Source organism: Thermobia domestica, chromosome 14 (assembly GCF_964235325.1).
Source record: "Thermobia domestica chromosome 14, izTheDome1.hap1.1, whole genome shotgun sequence".
Lineage (NCBI taxonomy): Eukaryota > Metazoa > Arthropoda > Insecta > Zygentoma > Lepismatidae > Thermobia > Thermobia domestica.
The window spans coordinates 27514437-27530606 of NC_137467.1; the positions used below are offsets into that span (position 1 = coordinate 27514437).

At 36.3% G+C, this 16170-nt stretch overlaps 2 protein-coding genes across 2 annotated transcripts in view; one reads left to right on the forward strand and one right to left on the reverse strand.

The window, feature by feature from the left end:
• The first annotated feature begins 1924 nt into the window (after nt 1–1924).
• On the forward strand, nt 1925–2494 carry LOC145669766 (histone-lysine N-methyltransferase SETMAR-like). The gene has a single exon (XM_081738104.1). The coding sequence runs from the start codon at nt 1925–1927 to the stop codon at nt 2492–2494; it is 570 nt and encodes a 189-aa protein (XP_081594230.1).
• Nucleotides 2495–5086: 2592 nt separating this feature from the next.
• ric8a (ric8 guanine nucleotide exchange factor A) overlaps nt 5087–16170 on the reverse strand; it is a 47634-nt gene continuing 36550 nt past the window's right edge. Inside the window, exon 11 of the mRNA XM_081737801.1 lies at nt 5087–14602. Within this exon, the coding sequence (XP_081593927.1) occupies nt 14467–14602 (136 nt within the window). The 3' untranslated portion in view covers nt 5087–14466. The remainder of the gene's footprint in view (nt 14603–16170) is intronic.

Consider the following 16170-nt stretch of genomic DNA (forward strand, 5'->3'; position numbering starts at 1 on the left):
CTATGTACGATTGATACGGTCATCGACGTCCCAAAGCTCTACATTCCCGTCTTTATCTCCTTCAGCAGTTAATGTAACCAGGTGTCGCATGTTTAGGCCTTGCACACACCTATCCACTTCTTTTGTTTATAATGGAATAGTTTCACAACATGCGTTGAAAGTAGGACATCACAAACTGTGCACAAGTCTGCTCTTTCAGATCTGTTTATGCCTCCTTACCACAAATCAATTAGCACCTTGATGGTTGAGTAAGCCTCATATTTCCATTGCCCAGTACAGAAAGTACAAATCGCAGATTCGAGCTTCGTCTTCAACATCGATTTACTTGTGTATATATATTTTCTTTATTTTCTTAATATAATTTCATTAAGTTAACAGAGTGATGCATACCCAATGAGTAATGACGGGCAGTTGATAGATTTAGTAACCCGGCATTCGCCTGGTGGGACTGAGGGCGGACATTGACACATTTTTTGCTCAGCTTATCTTTTCTGTTTCCATTCTACTTTATTTAACTTCTGCATTGGCCGCAACAGCGAGCAAAGGTTCCGTCCCATCAATATCTGATTCACAGGCTATACTTCTCCTGAACTGTAGGGCCCATTATTTCTGATTCCAAACGCCTGCGAAATGAATGCTTCCACACGTTCTTTTCTATTCCCATTACCTACTCCTACACCAAATTTGGTATAATTATCTCTGAGTGACATTATACCCTTCCCTCGTCAGTAAACAATTTAAATTGGAAGTCGTTATTGGCGAGTGTAAACAATTTATCTATTTATTATTTGTCTTTGCGTCCTATGAGTATTCAGTTCTGTATTGAGCGAACTAAATTATTTTCTTTCCTCTGAGATTGCTTACCTCAGAGTTTTTCTACGCTGCTCTCTTTCTATGGTTTGCCAATACAATGGTTAATACGCGGTCACTCACCATGTATTTCTATGCTAATTGGATTGCTTTACTTAAGTAAGCAGGTGTCTGATTAAGCCATGATTAATTATGATTGCAGGTGTCTGATTAATTATGATTGAAAAGACACGGCTTAATGATTTCGTTTATATAAGCTATTTTAGACCTGCATTTCTGTCATTTCTTATACTATTAGAATAAGAATAAAAATAAACTATTATCCGCTTATATCCGAACCATATGAGCTCCTACGGGGAAGCTTCGGATCCGGATCTCCCGCGCCAAAAGCTTGTACGCTAACTATATAGCCCCAAAGGACCTCGCACATATTACTTCTAACGAATGGATTAAAAGCACACGCTATTAGCAGCATCGTGCATATACGAAGAGCGTTCCGAAAGTAAGTCTCATCATTTGTTTTGAAGAAGATGGTACACCAGGTAAAACACAGAGTCGCCGTAAGAAACCGCACCAGTTGCTGGTTCAACAACGGAAGGAGCGTCAGCGGAGGTGGAATGACATATGCACAGAGCGCCGAAGAAGAGAGAATAAGTTGCAGCAGGACCGGCGTGCCCGAGGTTATTCGAATACAAATCACAATGCCAGATAGATGTGCGCTGATTACGTTGTCGCCAATGGAACTGCGTGGTGTTATCCGGTATGAATGGGCACATAGGACTAATGAGCGTCATCCATGAACGACTACAGATCATATATGGTGAAGAGGTCATATCTCGTCAAATGGATGATCGCTAGTGTTGCATATTCAATGAAAGAAGGCAGTGTGGAGGATGAAGGTTGAAGTGGGCTTCTCTCCACATCCTCGAATGAAAACAACATTGCTAGGGTACAGAACATGGTGTTAACAGACAGGCGCAACACGGTATCAGACGTGGTGTCCACACTGCGTATTGGTCATGCTCAGACCCATCAGATGCCCCATGATTTGTTGGGTTACTGAAAAGTGTCTGCAAGATGGGTGTTGAGAAACCTGACCCCGGTTCACAAGAAAATGGAAATCAGCTTCGATCACTTGATACAGTACGCGCGAGAGGGAAATGAGTTCCTTTTGAGAATCATCACTGACGATGATTTATGGGTGCACCACTTTACCATAGAAACCAAGGCCGCCTCAATGACGTGTACACATCCCAGTTCACCAGTGAGGAAAAGCTTCAAAGTGTCGCTCTCCGCAGGAAAGGTTATGGCCACAGTGTTCTGGGATGCAAAAGGTGTGATTTTGCTTGATTTCCTCCATGAACGGACCATCAATTCGCCATGCTACTGCGTCACCCTTACAAACCTCCGGTCTGCTATTCGACGAAAGAAACCAGAGCTCTTGAATGAAAGTAATGTGTGTTCTTGGAAGACAACGCAAAACAGCACAAAGCAAGGTTCTCACAAGATCAGATTCGTCGTTTCCGATGGGAGAGATCACCCAGCCTACACCCTTGATCTTACCCCATCGTTTTCACCTGTTCCCTGCATTGAAAGCTGCGCTTTTGAGATGTCACTTCAAAACAATGCTGGGGTAGAGCAGGCTGTGCGACAATTCCTTGTATCGCAGGGCAATGAGTTTTAGCAGAGTGGTTTCTTCAAACTGATTGCACGCTACGACAAATGTCTCAATGTCGGAGACTATCTCGAAAAATAGTGCAGTATGTGTAGTTGATAATGCCATGGTATATATGTGTTCGGCAATAAAGTTTCCGTGTGGGAAAAAAGGTGACCAAACTTACTTTTGGAAGGTTCCTCGTACGTAAGAAGTGAGTAATTATGGTTTCATTCACAGATATTCACTTGCATACTTCAATTTCTTAGTCAAGAAGAAGCAACATACTTGACAGAGCCTCATTAGGTTAATTTGAAAGCATGCGGCATTGACGAAGTTCCAACGATCCAATTGGAGCTGTTTTACACTAAAAGATATACAATGCGAAATGGAAAAGATATTTTGTTTAAGCCTTTTAATGAGAAAAGTAATTCCAGTAGATTCGAACTACTTTATTAATTAATTATAAGATTTTAAAATATTGAGTACTACTTCTATAGTAAGTTTCTATAAGGACACTCAGCACTTCAGAAAAGAATTTTTTGAGACAGTATTACAGACCCTGAAAAATTTCAGTTAATTTACTGCATCTATCTACATATTCAATAGGGATACCGGTCTTCAATTCAGCCAAATATGGCTTTCCCTTATTGGGAGAGAACCTATACAAAACAATCAGGGGTTGCTAACCAACTCAATCAACCAGCCAATCACAATTGAGGTCACAGACTGACGCTGATTGGATGTCGCCATTGAGCAATCAAACTCCGCCCCTTCCTGCAATCACCTATATAATACACGCTTCTGTTTTTGGTGTCTCATCTCACGCTTTCCTATCTTCTTGTTTACCCTCCTTTCTTTCTACAGGATGTCTATTAAATTCCAAAATGAAATTTCGTGACTTTTTCGTGAACTTTTCTTTACCAAATCATAAAATTTCCTAACATTTTCAAGAGCGAATTTGGGTGCGAATTAGACCGAATTTTCATCCATGCGATACAAACGTACTTTGCTTGCAATTTGGTAGCGTCTAAAGCCGACCATAGACATTTTTGGTGTTGAATTTTGATGTTTTATAGAACAAAATTTTCCCATCTGTACTTACATTTGCACAGTTAAAAGAAATCGTGACCCAAAAGCTAAATTTCGTGACTTTTTTGTGACATTCGTGACCGATAGACACCCTGTTCTATCTACACATTTCAACAGACTCGTGTGTAAACGTCTCCGTATAGATAGAAACCGCGACACACACTTTCCCCCCGACAGATGCTTTAGTGTACTAACTGCATGTGAGGAAAGGCATATAGATAGATGGTTTTACTTTCTGACAGGACTCGGGGTTTCCTGAGGGGCGTCTTATACGAGGCACGTCCAGAAAGTAAGTTCCGTTTGGTAATAAAATTAAATTGTGTACAGATACAGAAAAAATATTTATTGCACAAAATTCTACAACTCTTAAACTACTTTTCCACATAACTGCCGAAATTTTGCAGGCATTTGTCATAGCGTGGCACAAGGTTTTGTATACCTTCTTCATAGGAGTTTGCCGCCTGTGTCTTCAACCAGTTGGAAACATTTCTTTAAGCTCGTCGTCATTGTTGAAGTGTTGACCGCTAAGCATACCATATTCCAAACCGAGAGCACTAATTGTAAACCTGTGGTTTTCCTGGATCTTGTCATCAATCGCGTGAACCAGTTCTTCTGTAACCAAAGATGGACGCCCACTTCGTTCTTCATCGTGCACGTCACTACGTCCTTCACTGAATTGTCGGACCCATCTTCTCACCATTGAATCACTCATCGCATTTTGTCCGTAAACATCGCAAATTTGCCGATAAATTTCACTTGGTTTCACTTTCCTCGCATTCAGAAAACAAATCACCGCTCTGATTTCACAAGCGGCGGGATTTTCAATCAACACCGACATTGTAAACAAGCACAACAAAGCGTACGTGACTGGCTCCATGTGATCTCCAAATGGCGCACGTTTCTTCTCCTTGATACAGAGCGTCTACCGCGCATGTGCGGAACTGCGATCGCAGCGCTGCAGCGGAGATAAATTGAAACGGAACTTACTTTCTGGACGTGCTATGTATAACTTTTCTGTTTGGTCTCTCATACTTTACCCTGAAGACAAGAACAATTTTGTCAATTTTCGAAACATTGGACGACGTAAATTTTACTGTTATTCGAGAACAACTGTATTCATCTACATGTGAAGTTTCAGAGGACGGAGAGACAATAACTGTTTCACAATCATCAATCGAGAAATCGAATACCTCATTCCAGATTAACGTATGAGGACTATGGTGCGTAAGAACAATTAGGAAATACTAATTCTCCATTTTATAGGAAACAGAGACGGCTCTTGATGGAAATCGGTAAAAATTGAATTTTATCGCACCAAGTGAAGGAAAGAAAGCTAACCTAATATATTAATATTTTTGGATACAACTTTCATAAGCTGAATGGAGTTTACTCTCCTTAGCTCCTACCGGTATGACTTCCTTCAAGAACCGCTACTCACAGAAACCAATATTAACTACAGTAGGACTTACAGACCCCCAATAACTATCCTCCTGTTAAAAAACATTTAAATATGAAAAAAAAAATCTTGACTATAATGAATAAAATAACTGTATTTCTTGCATGTCGTGTACAGATTCCATATGGATATTATAATTCATATTCACTGCTTGTAACTTATAAGCATAAAATAAAAATCAACAATTATTATATTTTTATATATATATATATAAAGCAACTAAGGAAATTTAGGCTATTAGGCTTAAAAAGAACTTTGGCACCTCTCAAATACATAAGTATTATCTACAATTTATATACACATTTCTACGTATTTAATATAAAATAACCATTGCACAATTTACTTTCATACAATATACTATAGTTTTCCTCAACTTTTATTTTCACAATCTTATAATTTAAAAAAAAAAAAAAAAAAATACTGTATTGCACTCACCCGAATTTGGTACAATCAATATAAAGAAACAAAATTTTTTAAGTAGAGTCCGAATTCAACATGTAGACGGAACACGTAAGTACGAAATTACATATGTAAATCAAGACATATATACAGTCTCCTTAAGTCTGACTTACGCTTATATACCCGTTAAAATCAATAGTTATATTTTATATATTACGCATATCTTTTTCTAACATAGAAAATTCGAAATGTGTGTAATACGAGGTGATCAAAAAATATGGTGTATAATTTTATTACAAACAATGTAATAAGCTTACATGGAATTTGATTTTGATCTCCTTCAAAGTACTGTCCTTAGCTAACAATGCACTTATTCCAACGTTGAATCCATGACTCGAAGCATTTCTGGAAGTTTTTTATTATTATTATTATTTATTTATTTAAAGGGCGTTCAGCAGTTCTATCGTGGCCCTCTCAATGTCCGGAACGGTGTCAAAACGTTTTTTCTTAAGCACCGTTTTAATTTTGGGGAAGAACCAGTCACACGGTGCAAAATCTGGTGAATAAGGCGGATATGGACAGACAGGAACACTTTTCCGGTCCAAAACTCGCGAATCAAAAGCGAGATGTGGGAACAAATTTTGCATTCACTCGTCTCATTTGCAAAGTATTGGTTAAAATGCTTTGCACGGACCCGTACGAGATACTAAGTTCTTCGGTATGCTCTCGAATAGTTAATCGCCTGTTTGAACAAACAATTTTTGTTAAGCTTTGCACGTTTTCTTCTGTTTTTGAGGTTAATGGATGTGCCGAACGTTGCTCTTCTTCTACCGACTCACTTTCGCTTTTAAATCGCTCGTACCATTTGTAAACAGTCTTTAGAATTACAGCATTATCGCCATACACTAATTTCAACATTTCTTGAGTTTCTTTGGCACTTGAAACGGAACTTAAATGCCCACGCGTTGTTTGAAATCCATGATTCTGTACACAACCCCACTCTAGCGGCTCTGCACGCTGACTGACAAGTCAGAACGTGTTCCAACTTGACGCTGCCTATCTCAACGGATCAGGCTATCGGAGAAATTACGTCAAATGGTTGTAGCGTCAATAGTTGCTGCTTTAAAAAAAAGAAAAAAAAATCATTCATCGCATTTTTTGTTCACACCTTGTAATAGTAATATGAATGAAAATGGGAAGGGTATCATACTAATTCTAATTTATTCATTGTTTTTGTACCGTAGTGTCAGTCAATGGAAAGTGTCCGTTAGTGACCGACAGCAGAAATTTGTAACCAGCTTGAAGTGAAAAATCATGAATATTTTGTACAGTGAAAATATACACATTACAATGTGTCCCTTTTATATTGGAAGTTCTGTTAGTTTCATTTGTTAAGTATAAATATACCCACACCACGTTGTTTTGTTTCTAGTATCTTGTGCAGTAGCCTATGTCAACAGCAAAATTGAATAAACTAACACCTTTTACAATCAAAGTTTCTTTAAGTCATGGGTTGGTAAAGAAAACCGCAAGAAAGCTTTCAAATAAATTTTAGAAGTCTTATATAAAGTAACTACAGTTTCTGCTTGTGAATTCGGACTCTACAAAAGTTTCATCACCGGTCTCATAATCATATATTTGAAATAGAATTTTCTAACACTTAACAGAAAAAAAAAAAATAAATAAATAAAAAAATAAAGTTTCTCGTGAAGATTACTTTGGTATTTTGGTTTCATAGTTAAATCGTTCCAAAACCATACAAATTAAATCAGAATGAAACATATGTATCTAATTTAAGTCTAGATTTTAGTATTTCGTATTCAAAAATAAATAAATAAATGAAAGTCCAAGCAAACCACTCACTCAAGTAACAAATACAATAATTAGCGATAGCTCTTTCGAAAACAATGACTATTGGTTTCCCACTGACATATTGTACTATTAAATATGAACATCTCCCTTTTTAAAATTCTGTTTCATAAATGTCTGTCGCAATAGAATAACACATTTAATTTAACAAGTCTTTACAATTTCATATGACTGTTAGTTTGATAACCGTTATACTGGCAAATAAGTTTTGTTTCAGGTTCTTTGTAAGCACTTATTATTATTATTATTATTATTATTATTATTATTATTATTATTATTATTATTATTATTATTATTATTATTATTATTATTATTAATAATAATAATAATAATAATAATAGTAGTAATTTTTATATTCGCTCATTTTTTCCTTCTCTCTTCCTTTGTTATTCTGGAGTTGCAAAAAATAAGACCACAATACCCTCTTAATTAGTTCTTACTCAAAGAAAAATCCGTAATAACGTTCTGCATCCTTCGCTGCGCTCCAGAGACTTTTATCGTTGGTACACCTCGCTTGATGGATACTTTTATGTAATCACAGTACCATATTCAAAGATACTACTGTCGCTTAGAAAACAGTATTGGATTACATAATGTTATATATAAAGATGTTCAGAATACTTTTACTTTACATGACGACGTTGCATTCAATCACAATTAGCAATTTTCAAGCTGATGGCTATAGACATACCTGTACTTGCTAATATGTCAGTCAAAAGCTTCTTCAGTCCAGCCAGTCTGAGTGAAGTTTTCCTCATTCACACCAGGTAAATGTCGGGATAGTACCTAACATAATGACCCCAGGCTGCTTTTTCCTCTCCAACTTTCCGGGTAATGTGACTGCCGTCCTTCACACGTGACGGGCTAACATGTCCTTAGATGGCGAAGGTCCACAAATGTAATTCCTAATCAGGACAATCGACTGCGGGATTGAAAACGACAATCATTTAGCTACACCCACTCGTTTAATTCAGTTTGGATATGTACGGTTAAAATTCGATATTGAATGCGCTATTTTTTTTCTTTCTTATAGTTTCACTTCATTACGCATTAATAATGTTACTTCCTGTAACTAATATCTTATACAAATTTTTCGATACTCATAGATAGTGGAATTGTTGATTAATACTTTTCTTTCTATATGTTTGAGACAGCTAACGTAAAGATATGCATAGCAAGCTTAAAAGGGGGAATGAAAGTTAGGACAGAAATGGGCAGAAATTTTGCCTGAATAAAGTGGTATTCGATCTTTACGAAAATACTCTAGGCGCTATTATAGTTACAGCTCTAAGTTCTTTGACAAAAGATGGACAAATTCTAAGCTCTGTCCTTTTTTTTGCAAGCTGGAGATTGCGTTCATACATATGGCAATGCAATCACAGATAATACCAATGACATAGAAGAAGGATAAAGCTCAGTCTGTTTTCTGTTAACACGAGACCCGTTTAGCGATTAGGTACAACAGAAGTTCACGAGGGAATATGGATGACAAAAATACTGATGCATGATATGCGAAGGACGTTGGAAACGTGCTTTTCCTCCTGTGAATGTGGTGACCAATTCACCGTCCGTCAGTGAAGATAGTACTGAGACCGTGAAGCAAACGTCCAGTTGTGTGGAAGTCGGAATTCCCCGATCCACAGTACACAAAATTTTATACAAACTACTGCACTTGTGTGCATATGAAGTCCAGATACTGCAATTTTTGGAACCGAACGACTTCCGTAGTGTTTTGTTTTGTGATTCATATTTTGCGCCAGATCGGACAAAGATATTAAATATCTGCAGGTTTGTTTTAACTGCAGATAAGACTACTTCCCACATCTTCACGAAAATCAACTGGCAATATTGGGTTTTGAAAATCACCACAAAAGATAGGTATAGCTCAAAACCAATGAATGACTGAGGCATAACGATATTGGTCCCTTCTTGTCTAGCGAGCCTGGCGTTTACATAAGTTGGGAAAGTTCCTAAATGACTTCAAATCTATAGTGATTTTCTTGCACGATTGCGCTCCACCACATTGGGAATTGTTTATTCAAGATTAATTGAATGAGAGGTGATCGCACGCGACGACCCTACATCCTGGCCGCCACAATCGACTGATGTTATTAATCCCCTATGAACTTCTTACTATGGGCTATGTCTAGGACAGTGTTTATGTAACGTATATTCTTGTTCTTGATACACTAAAAACAAGAATATCGGACGCTATTCTTAGTATAACAACAGAAATATTACACAACATATGGCGCGAATTCGAATATCGTTTAGACCCACTGCGGGCACCGAAGGACGAACATATGAAGTTGTATTGCCATCGTAACAAATATCTTATGAGTTTGTCCCTCTTTTAAAACAAGCGCATAGCTGTGAATATAAGTTTCTTTGTAATACTGGAAAGACTATAAGACACCCTATACTATGGAAGGTTACGGAAATCTTTCTCTCTTTCTCTTTCTCTTTCTCTCTCTCTCTCTCTCTCTCTCTCTCTCTCTCTCTCTCTATATATATATATATATATATATATGATATTTAAAATTACATAAATTACAAATTATTGTCCATACTATATTCTGTAATAGTGCTAAATCTTAGATAGGAAGTGAAACCGAAATCTACACATAGCTAAAAATTAATGCCTCAGGAATGTTCATATAAAAACTGAAAAGGTTTCTTTCGTTTAATTACGAGATCCTCCTACTCTATAATTCAGTCATTTGCTTATATTTAAATTTAAATTGAAATCAGGAATTCCTCCTTGGTTTTAGTATCGTACACCCTACAAAAATAAACATCCCTTTATACAGTAGGATGCTGAGAATTTGTTTGGAGATACGGAATGACTTATTTTTTTTTTACTTTTTTAAGGTGTTGCAAATGAACTGACAATTATTGTTATTATTCATTATGAAGTGCCTTAAAACTTATTCTGAAGTTTCGTCACACCCTATATATAATTCAATTCAGTTTTTGTATTTTCTTTTTTACACTAACATACAATTATGATTGTAATAAACTTTTATTCCAAAATACCAAAGTACTTCTGTTAAAGGCGCAAAATTATTCAGTCTATGAAGAACTATAGTTCACATTTTCACGTTACATCAGTTTCTAAAACTTTTGAAACGACGGCACAGTATCTATCTGAAACGTAATCTTGCGGTTCAATGAGATGAAAATAAACGGGAGAAAGAAACTGTTTGTTTTTGCACATATGACTCAGATTATAGTTATTATACAGACGATGCGAAGCCCGATTTTCACATTAAATTGTAAGATTTCAATGTATTCACTTTTCTGGTTTTGGCATAAACCACTTCCTTAAGTTGGTTGCATTCATTGTCCGCTGTAAACACCAACAACATGAAGATTTTTCTTAGGCATTGTTTCTTTTGAAAGCAAAACCTAAGAAAGACCCTCATATTCTTGGTATCTTTAGGACTCACATTTTAGAATAAACAGAAGAATCGCTAAATGGTCAATTCTTTCATAAAGGAATCGTCAAAAAAGACGAAAAATCTACATAAACTAACAAGAGGTTTCATACCAATTTCGAACACTTGCACCAAAAGTGCAACCTTTGTTTATAAAATGATTCGATCTTCATATGACTGACTTAACATTGGTACTAACATGAGCTTACTTGGCCGAAATCATTTAGGAAAACTCTTATAGAACCCTTTTAAGTTCTGGCCTTTCAGACTAGACCTTTCAGTTCAGGTAAATAGCCTTTCAGTCAAGCAGCTACAGCATCATTCCCATTTATCCTAGAACATGATTCGTACCTCATTCTCTTCAGAATAGAACAGCCTTTTAAACAATTACATTTCCCAGAGGTGGTAAATTTTGAGAAATCGAGATTTTTTTTTTTTTTTAATTTTAAGCTCCTCTGGACTTTCCTGTGTTAACGCACAGATCTCAAAATCAACTGAAAAACAGTCAGAGTGTACTAAATATGTGTACAAAATTTCAAGCTAATAGTAAGGGCGGGAAAAACATATTTACGAATGAGCTCCACAATGCCTCAAATTACTCCAAAAGGCCCGGATTAAATATAAAAATGTCCTGAAATATCCGTAATTATTCTAGGATCATGGTTCGTACATCATTCTCTTCAGAATAGAACAGACTTTCAAACAGTGCCATTCACAAGTCTCCATCATGTATCTGAGGTGGGAAAATTGTGAAAAGAGGATTTTTTTGTTAAAAAGACCCCCCCTTTTTTTATTACCTTTTTGACTCTCTGCCCCCCCCCCCCCCCAACCCCTGTGTTAATGCAGAGATCTGTAGAATAGTTAATTCGTGCATTGAATGTGTGTGCAAAATTTCAATCCTCTAAGTGCAAAAGTAAGCCCATCAAAACACAATGAAAGCAGATCTAACAAACAATAGTTCTTTTTCAAGTTATTACGTCATCATCCTCTATGTCTTAACGCAGAAAGGCGTGAAACTATACGTAACTTGTTCTACAATGCCTCTAGACTTGAAAAAACAAAGAAAACCCCAAAGTAAAAAGCTTTATTTGGTACTTCTTTTTTAATGGAATAATTAAGACACTACTTCAGTGCCTGTATACAGGTACTAGAACTTAAAAGGGTTAACGAAGTAAATGTTTTAATAAGCTGCAAGAAGATGATATTTGTTGGTTAATCTTTTAGCAAAGACGCCATACTCAGTTGTTCTGATAGATTACTGTGCCGTATCATATTCTTCGAGAAACTTTCCCACACATCACATACTAATTCTCTCGTAAACAATCTCTTAAAAGTAGAATGTGCAACGTTCTACAAAAAAAACTCATTCAGTCTCATTGTATACTCGAAATAAAATGCAATCTAATAAAAAATTAAATTAAATTCAGAGCTGACGAAAATTCGCACGAATTTTCTCTGAAAAACTTACTTTTTTTTGTTTTTCTATAAACAATTCACTAAATTAATCAACATGAATTAACATCTAATTAATTCTTCTTCTCTTATTGTTAATATTTATATGTACACTTTTCTTTGAAAACATTCACACGTGGTACGACACGACGAAAGTGACAGTAAATGTATGATCATGAATGATTTTATGTATACCATAAATACAAATGCATAAAAAACGTCATCAAATATTTTCTTTTTTTTTGTAACCTTTTTTTTCTTAAAAACGGACAAAATATATTAATATATTATAATTGCAGTAAAATGAAGACTGTAACTAAATATGATGTATATTAATACTCTTTTTATGATTTATTATTGATTCCGTGTTAAAGGATCTTTTGCTCCTTTCAGTCTGTGCACTTTTCAATGTAGTCTCCTGTTTCTCTAACAGGGGCTGGGCTACAAAGAAATACCTAAAACATAACAAGAAAATATTTTTTCTTTTCTTTGTTTTTAATATTTCATTGATCATTATGAATATTCACTGGATTCGAACCACTTTTTTTTCGCACTTTTTATAACCAAGGAAAGGATCACATATAAATACTGATGTATGGGATGGATAGGAAATCACATACACTAAGTAGCAGAGCCACAACACTCGGCGGTACAAGCTGTACAACGCACAGGGCCCCAGGACGAAGAGCTGTTTGAAGCTTATATTATTTCTGACACTTAAATTAGCCTTTTACTCATTTCATGTATGTGAGATTTGTACATTACAAGATTACATATTACACACGCAAGGACGTATTAGGCTGAATTTTGTACAATTATATATAATTTCTAAGAGTGACAAAATTTCAAATCTCATATTTGTACTATATATATATATATATGGTGCACCTGAAAGATGTGCACAAACTCCGGGAGGTGATTCGTGACATCAAAAGAAGACAAAAAGTCCTCTTGCATGTTGTCGAATTCCGCGTCGTGTACGAGTGACAGGGGATGGCAACTTGGGATCGACAATCGAATCCTGACAATTGGAACGGAATAGAAATATATGCACAAACTGCGTGAAGTGATTCGTGACATCAAAACTAGTCAAATGTGGCTATGTACATCAGCAAAATCGTACATTAGGCAGTTGCACAGAGATAGTTCGTGCACATCTTTCTGTTCCGTTCCAATTGTTGATTCCAAGTTGGCACACCTGTCACTCGTACACGACGCGAATTCAAGAACATACAAGAGGACTTTTTGTCTTCTTTTGATGTCATGAATTACCTCCAGGAGTTTGTGCGCATCCTTCAGGTTCACCCTCTATATGTATTACCTTCTTCAAGTTCTAGTTAGTAGCCAACGCTGTACGTTTTTCTATTGTTGTTATCGAAAAGTTCTTTTTCGCAATACGAAATGTAAATCCAGGCCTTCCATGTAACACGTAGATGAATGTTAATAGACGTATAGTATCCAATTTTACGCAGTTTTAATTTTTCACGTATATTAAATACAATGAAATATATTTTATCAGCCTGTTATTAAATGAAAACAGATTTATTTTGCAATTGAAGCCATATTTTGATTGCAAAAAATTATATGATGTCTACATACGTTCACGTGTTTTAGTACAATCCGTCCCTTGGTTATAATGTATTATAGAAATCAGACAGTTTCTGATTAATTTTCAATCTAATACTATTTAATAAAATAGTCAGTTCTTTCTTTAGATTTTCTTCATTGTTGTGTAACTGGCCTTAAATCTATGATTCCGTACTTGATTCTAAGGTACGTAATGAATTCCACATTCAAGAAAACTCAATAGCATGTCTATGATCTGTTATTGACGTCTGGCACTCCACCCCGATATTCTACAGGCAGTGAAACACGCTCTAGGGCACAAACAACCGTACACCTTTCAGCACATTAGCAGAAGTGTTTACCCATGACCTTAATTTCCTTTCATATGAAATTCTCTGTTTAGCAACAATGACGAAAATCATAAAAGTAGCACTGACCATTTTACTAAACTGCTTGGTAAGCACTACAAATTTACGGAGAGAAACTAGATTATTGTTCTTTGAGTTACTCAATAATTTGAGAAGACTGAAAAAAAAGCAGCAAGGCTAGTGCACTCTTTACGGAACTACATCCTTATGTCAATGAAACAAACATACATGGTGTCTACCATCACATCTGGCAGACATAAAGCTCAAAAACAGGATACGACAACAGCTATTATGTGCTGTCTGTAAAATGCTCATTTTGCCATTCTGTTGGAACAGATCCATTGTTGTTGTTGAGTTACCACTTCAGTCTGAGTCACTATCTGAATCCGGGCTTCGTCTTCGTAGCTCATTGGGTAAACCTTCTTGAAACTCGAGGATATGTTCAATAGGCTTTGGTCGGCCATCGTCTCCAATACGACCAGGCTGGATAACTCCTTGCCTGTTAAGAAGAAACATTTCATTAACTTAGTTTTGATATGTAACGAATAGGAGGAAATATCACGTCGTTTGATAATTGTCATCTTGCAAACCCTAAGATTTCAAACTTTTGTAAATTTATGACCACTTCCTCGTGAACAGACACTAAAGATTAAAAGTGAAATTACGAGACGTGTTTGGAGAGTAACCTCCGATTGGTCACTGTGCGTGAAGTAGTGGGGGCAGCGTCATTATCTCTGAACAGATGTGCGTGGCAGATCAGTCTGCATCTGGCCGTGGTAGAGTCTGATCACTAGTTCCACTTTAGTAGCGTCTCAAAATTTGTGCTGCAATAGAAAACACCCGTCAAGTGTGAGGTGTTACACGTTTTCTTACGGCAAAACAATATTCGGCAGCAGGTATTCATCGGGAACTTTGTACCGTGTATGGATCAAGTGTGATGAATGAAGTGTTCTTTCATTTAAAAGTGGACGAACAAACACTCATGACGAAAAGAGGAGTGGCAGGCCATCAGTGGTCACTGATGAACTCGTTCAGAAAATTGATGAAAAAGTTCGTGAGACACAGTGATTATCATCCCTTCATGCATAAGAAGTGGCTTGACTCTAAGCAATTTGGTGATGAGGAGGAGCTGAAAGATGCGGTTACAGGCTACCTCAAGGCACAGATGGGAGATTTGTATGCTGATGGAATTTCTAAGCTAGTGTAGAGACATAAATGCTTGAATGTTTATGAAAACTATGCTGAAAAATAGAGCAAAGAAGTAGTTTTCAGATGTATATAATAAATGCGTCTTATTTACTTTAACCAATCGCAGGTTACTTTCCGAACGGCCCTCGTAAAATGTAGAAGAAATTCACGAAAGACAAAAGTCACTTACCCAACTGAAATTACTCAGTGAACCGATGGAGTGCATACTGAATAATAATAAACAAACTTTTACTTGTCAAAGTATCCAAGTGACCACCCTAAATTTACGTTTCTTGCAGAATACATAATTGACAACTTTCTTAACTGAGGGAAATATGAAGGTACAGGGAACTTTAGGATAATTTTTCATTAATCATTTGTCGTTTTTTCTACACAGAAGCTTATTCTAAGGCAAAAGTAAAACACCACGAATTACACAAAAAGAATCTTAACAACATTACTTAAATAACCTAATTAAATATTCCTTCAGCCACGAAAAGTCATCAAAAATGTAGTTCCACAAGCACAGTAAATTTCGTCAAAGATAGCGAAACGCATGTCGCCATCTTAGGATGGCCATTTGGATGTTATGGAGAGTACAATACAGAAATCCTCACAAATATAAAAGATCGATTGCTTTCCGAGTATCTAAAAATATCGATGTCACGCTACCACAAAGATTTACATATAAGGTTTTGTATCTTATCATAAATTCCTTTACATTTTTAATTTTCGTTTTAAGTTTAAGCTATGTATTCGTGAGAAAATGGGTCGTAAATCCACAAAAATCTGACCTATTGGTATTTACGAGTGAAGAGTACTACTGCCGGGTAAGATGTAACACATTAGTCAAGATTTGGCGTTTCCCATTCTTCACCT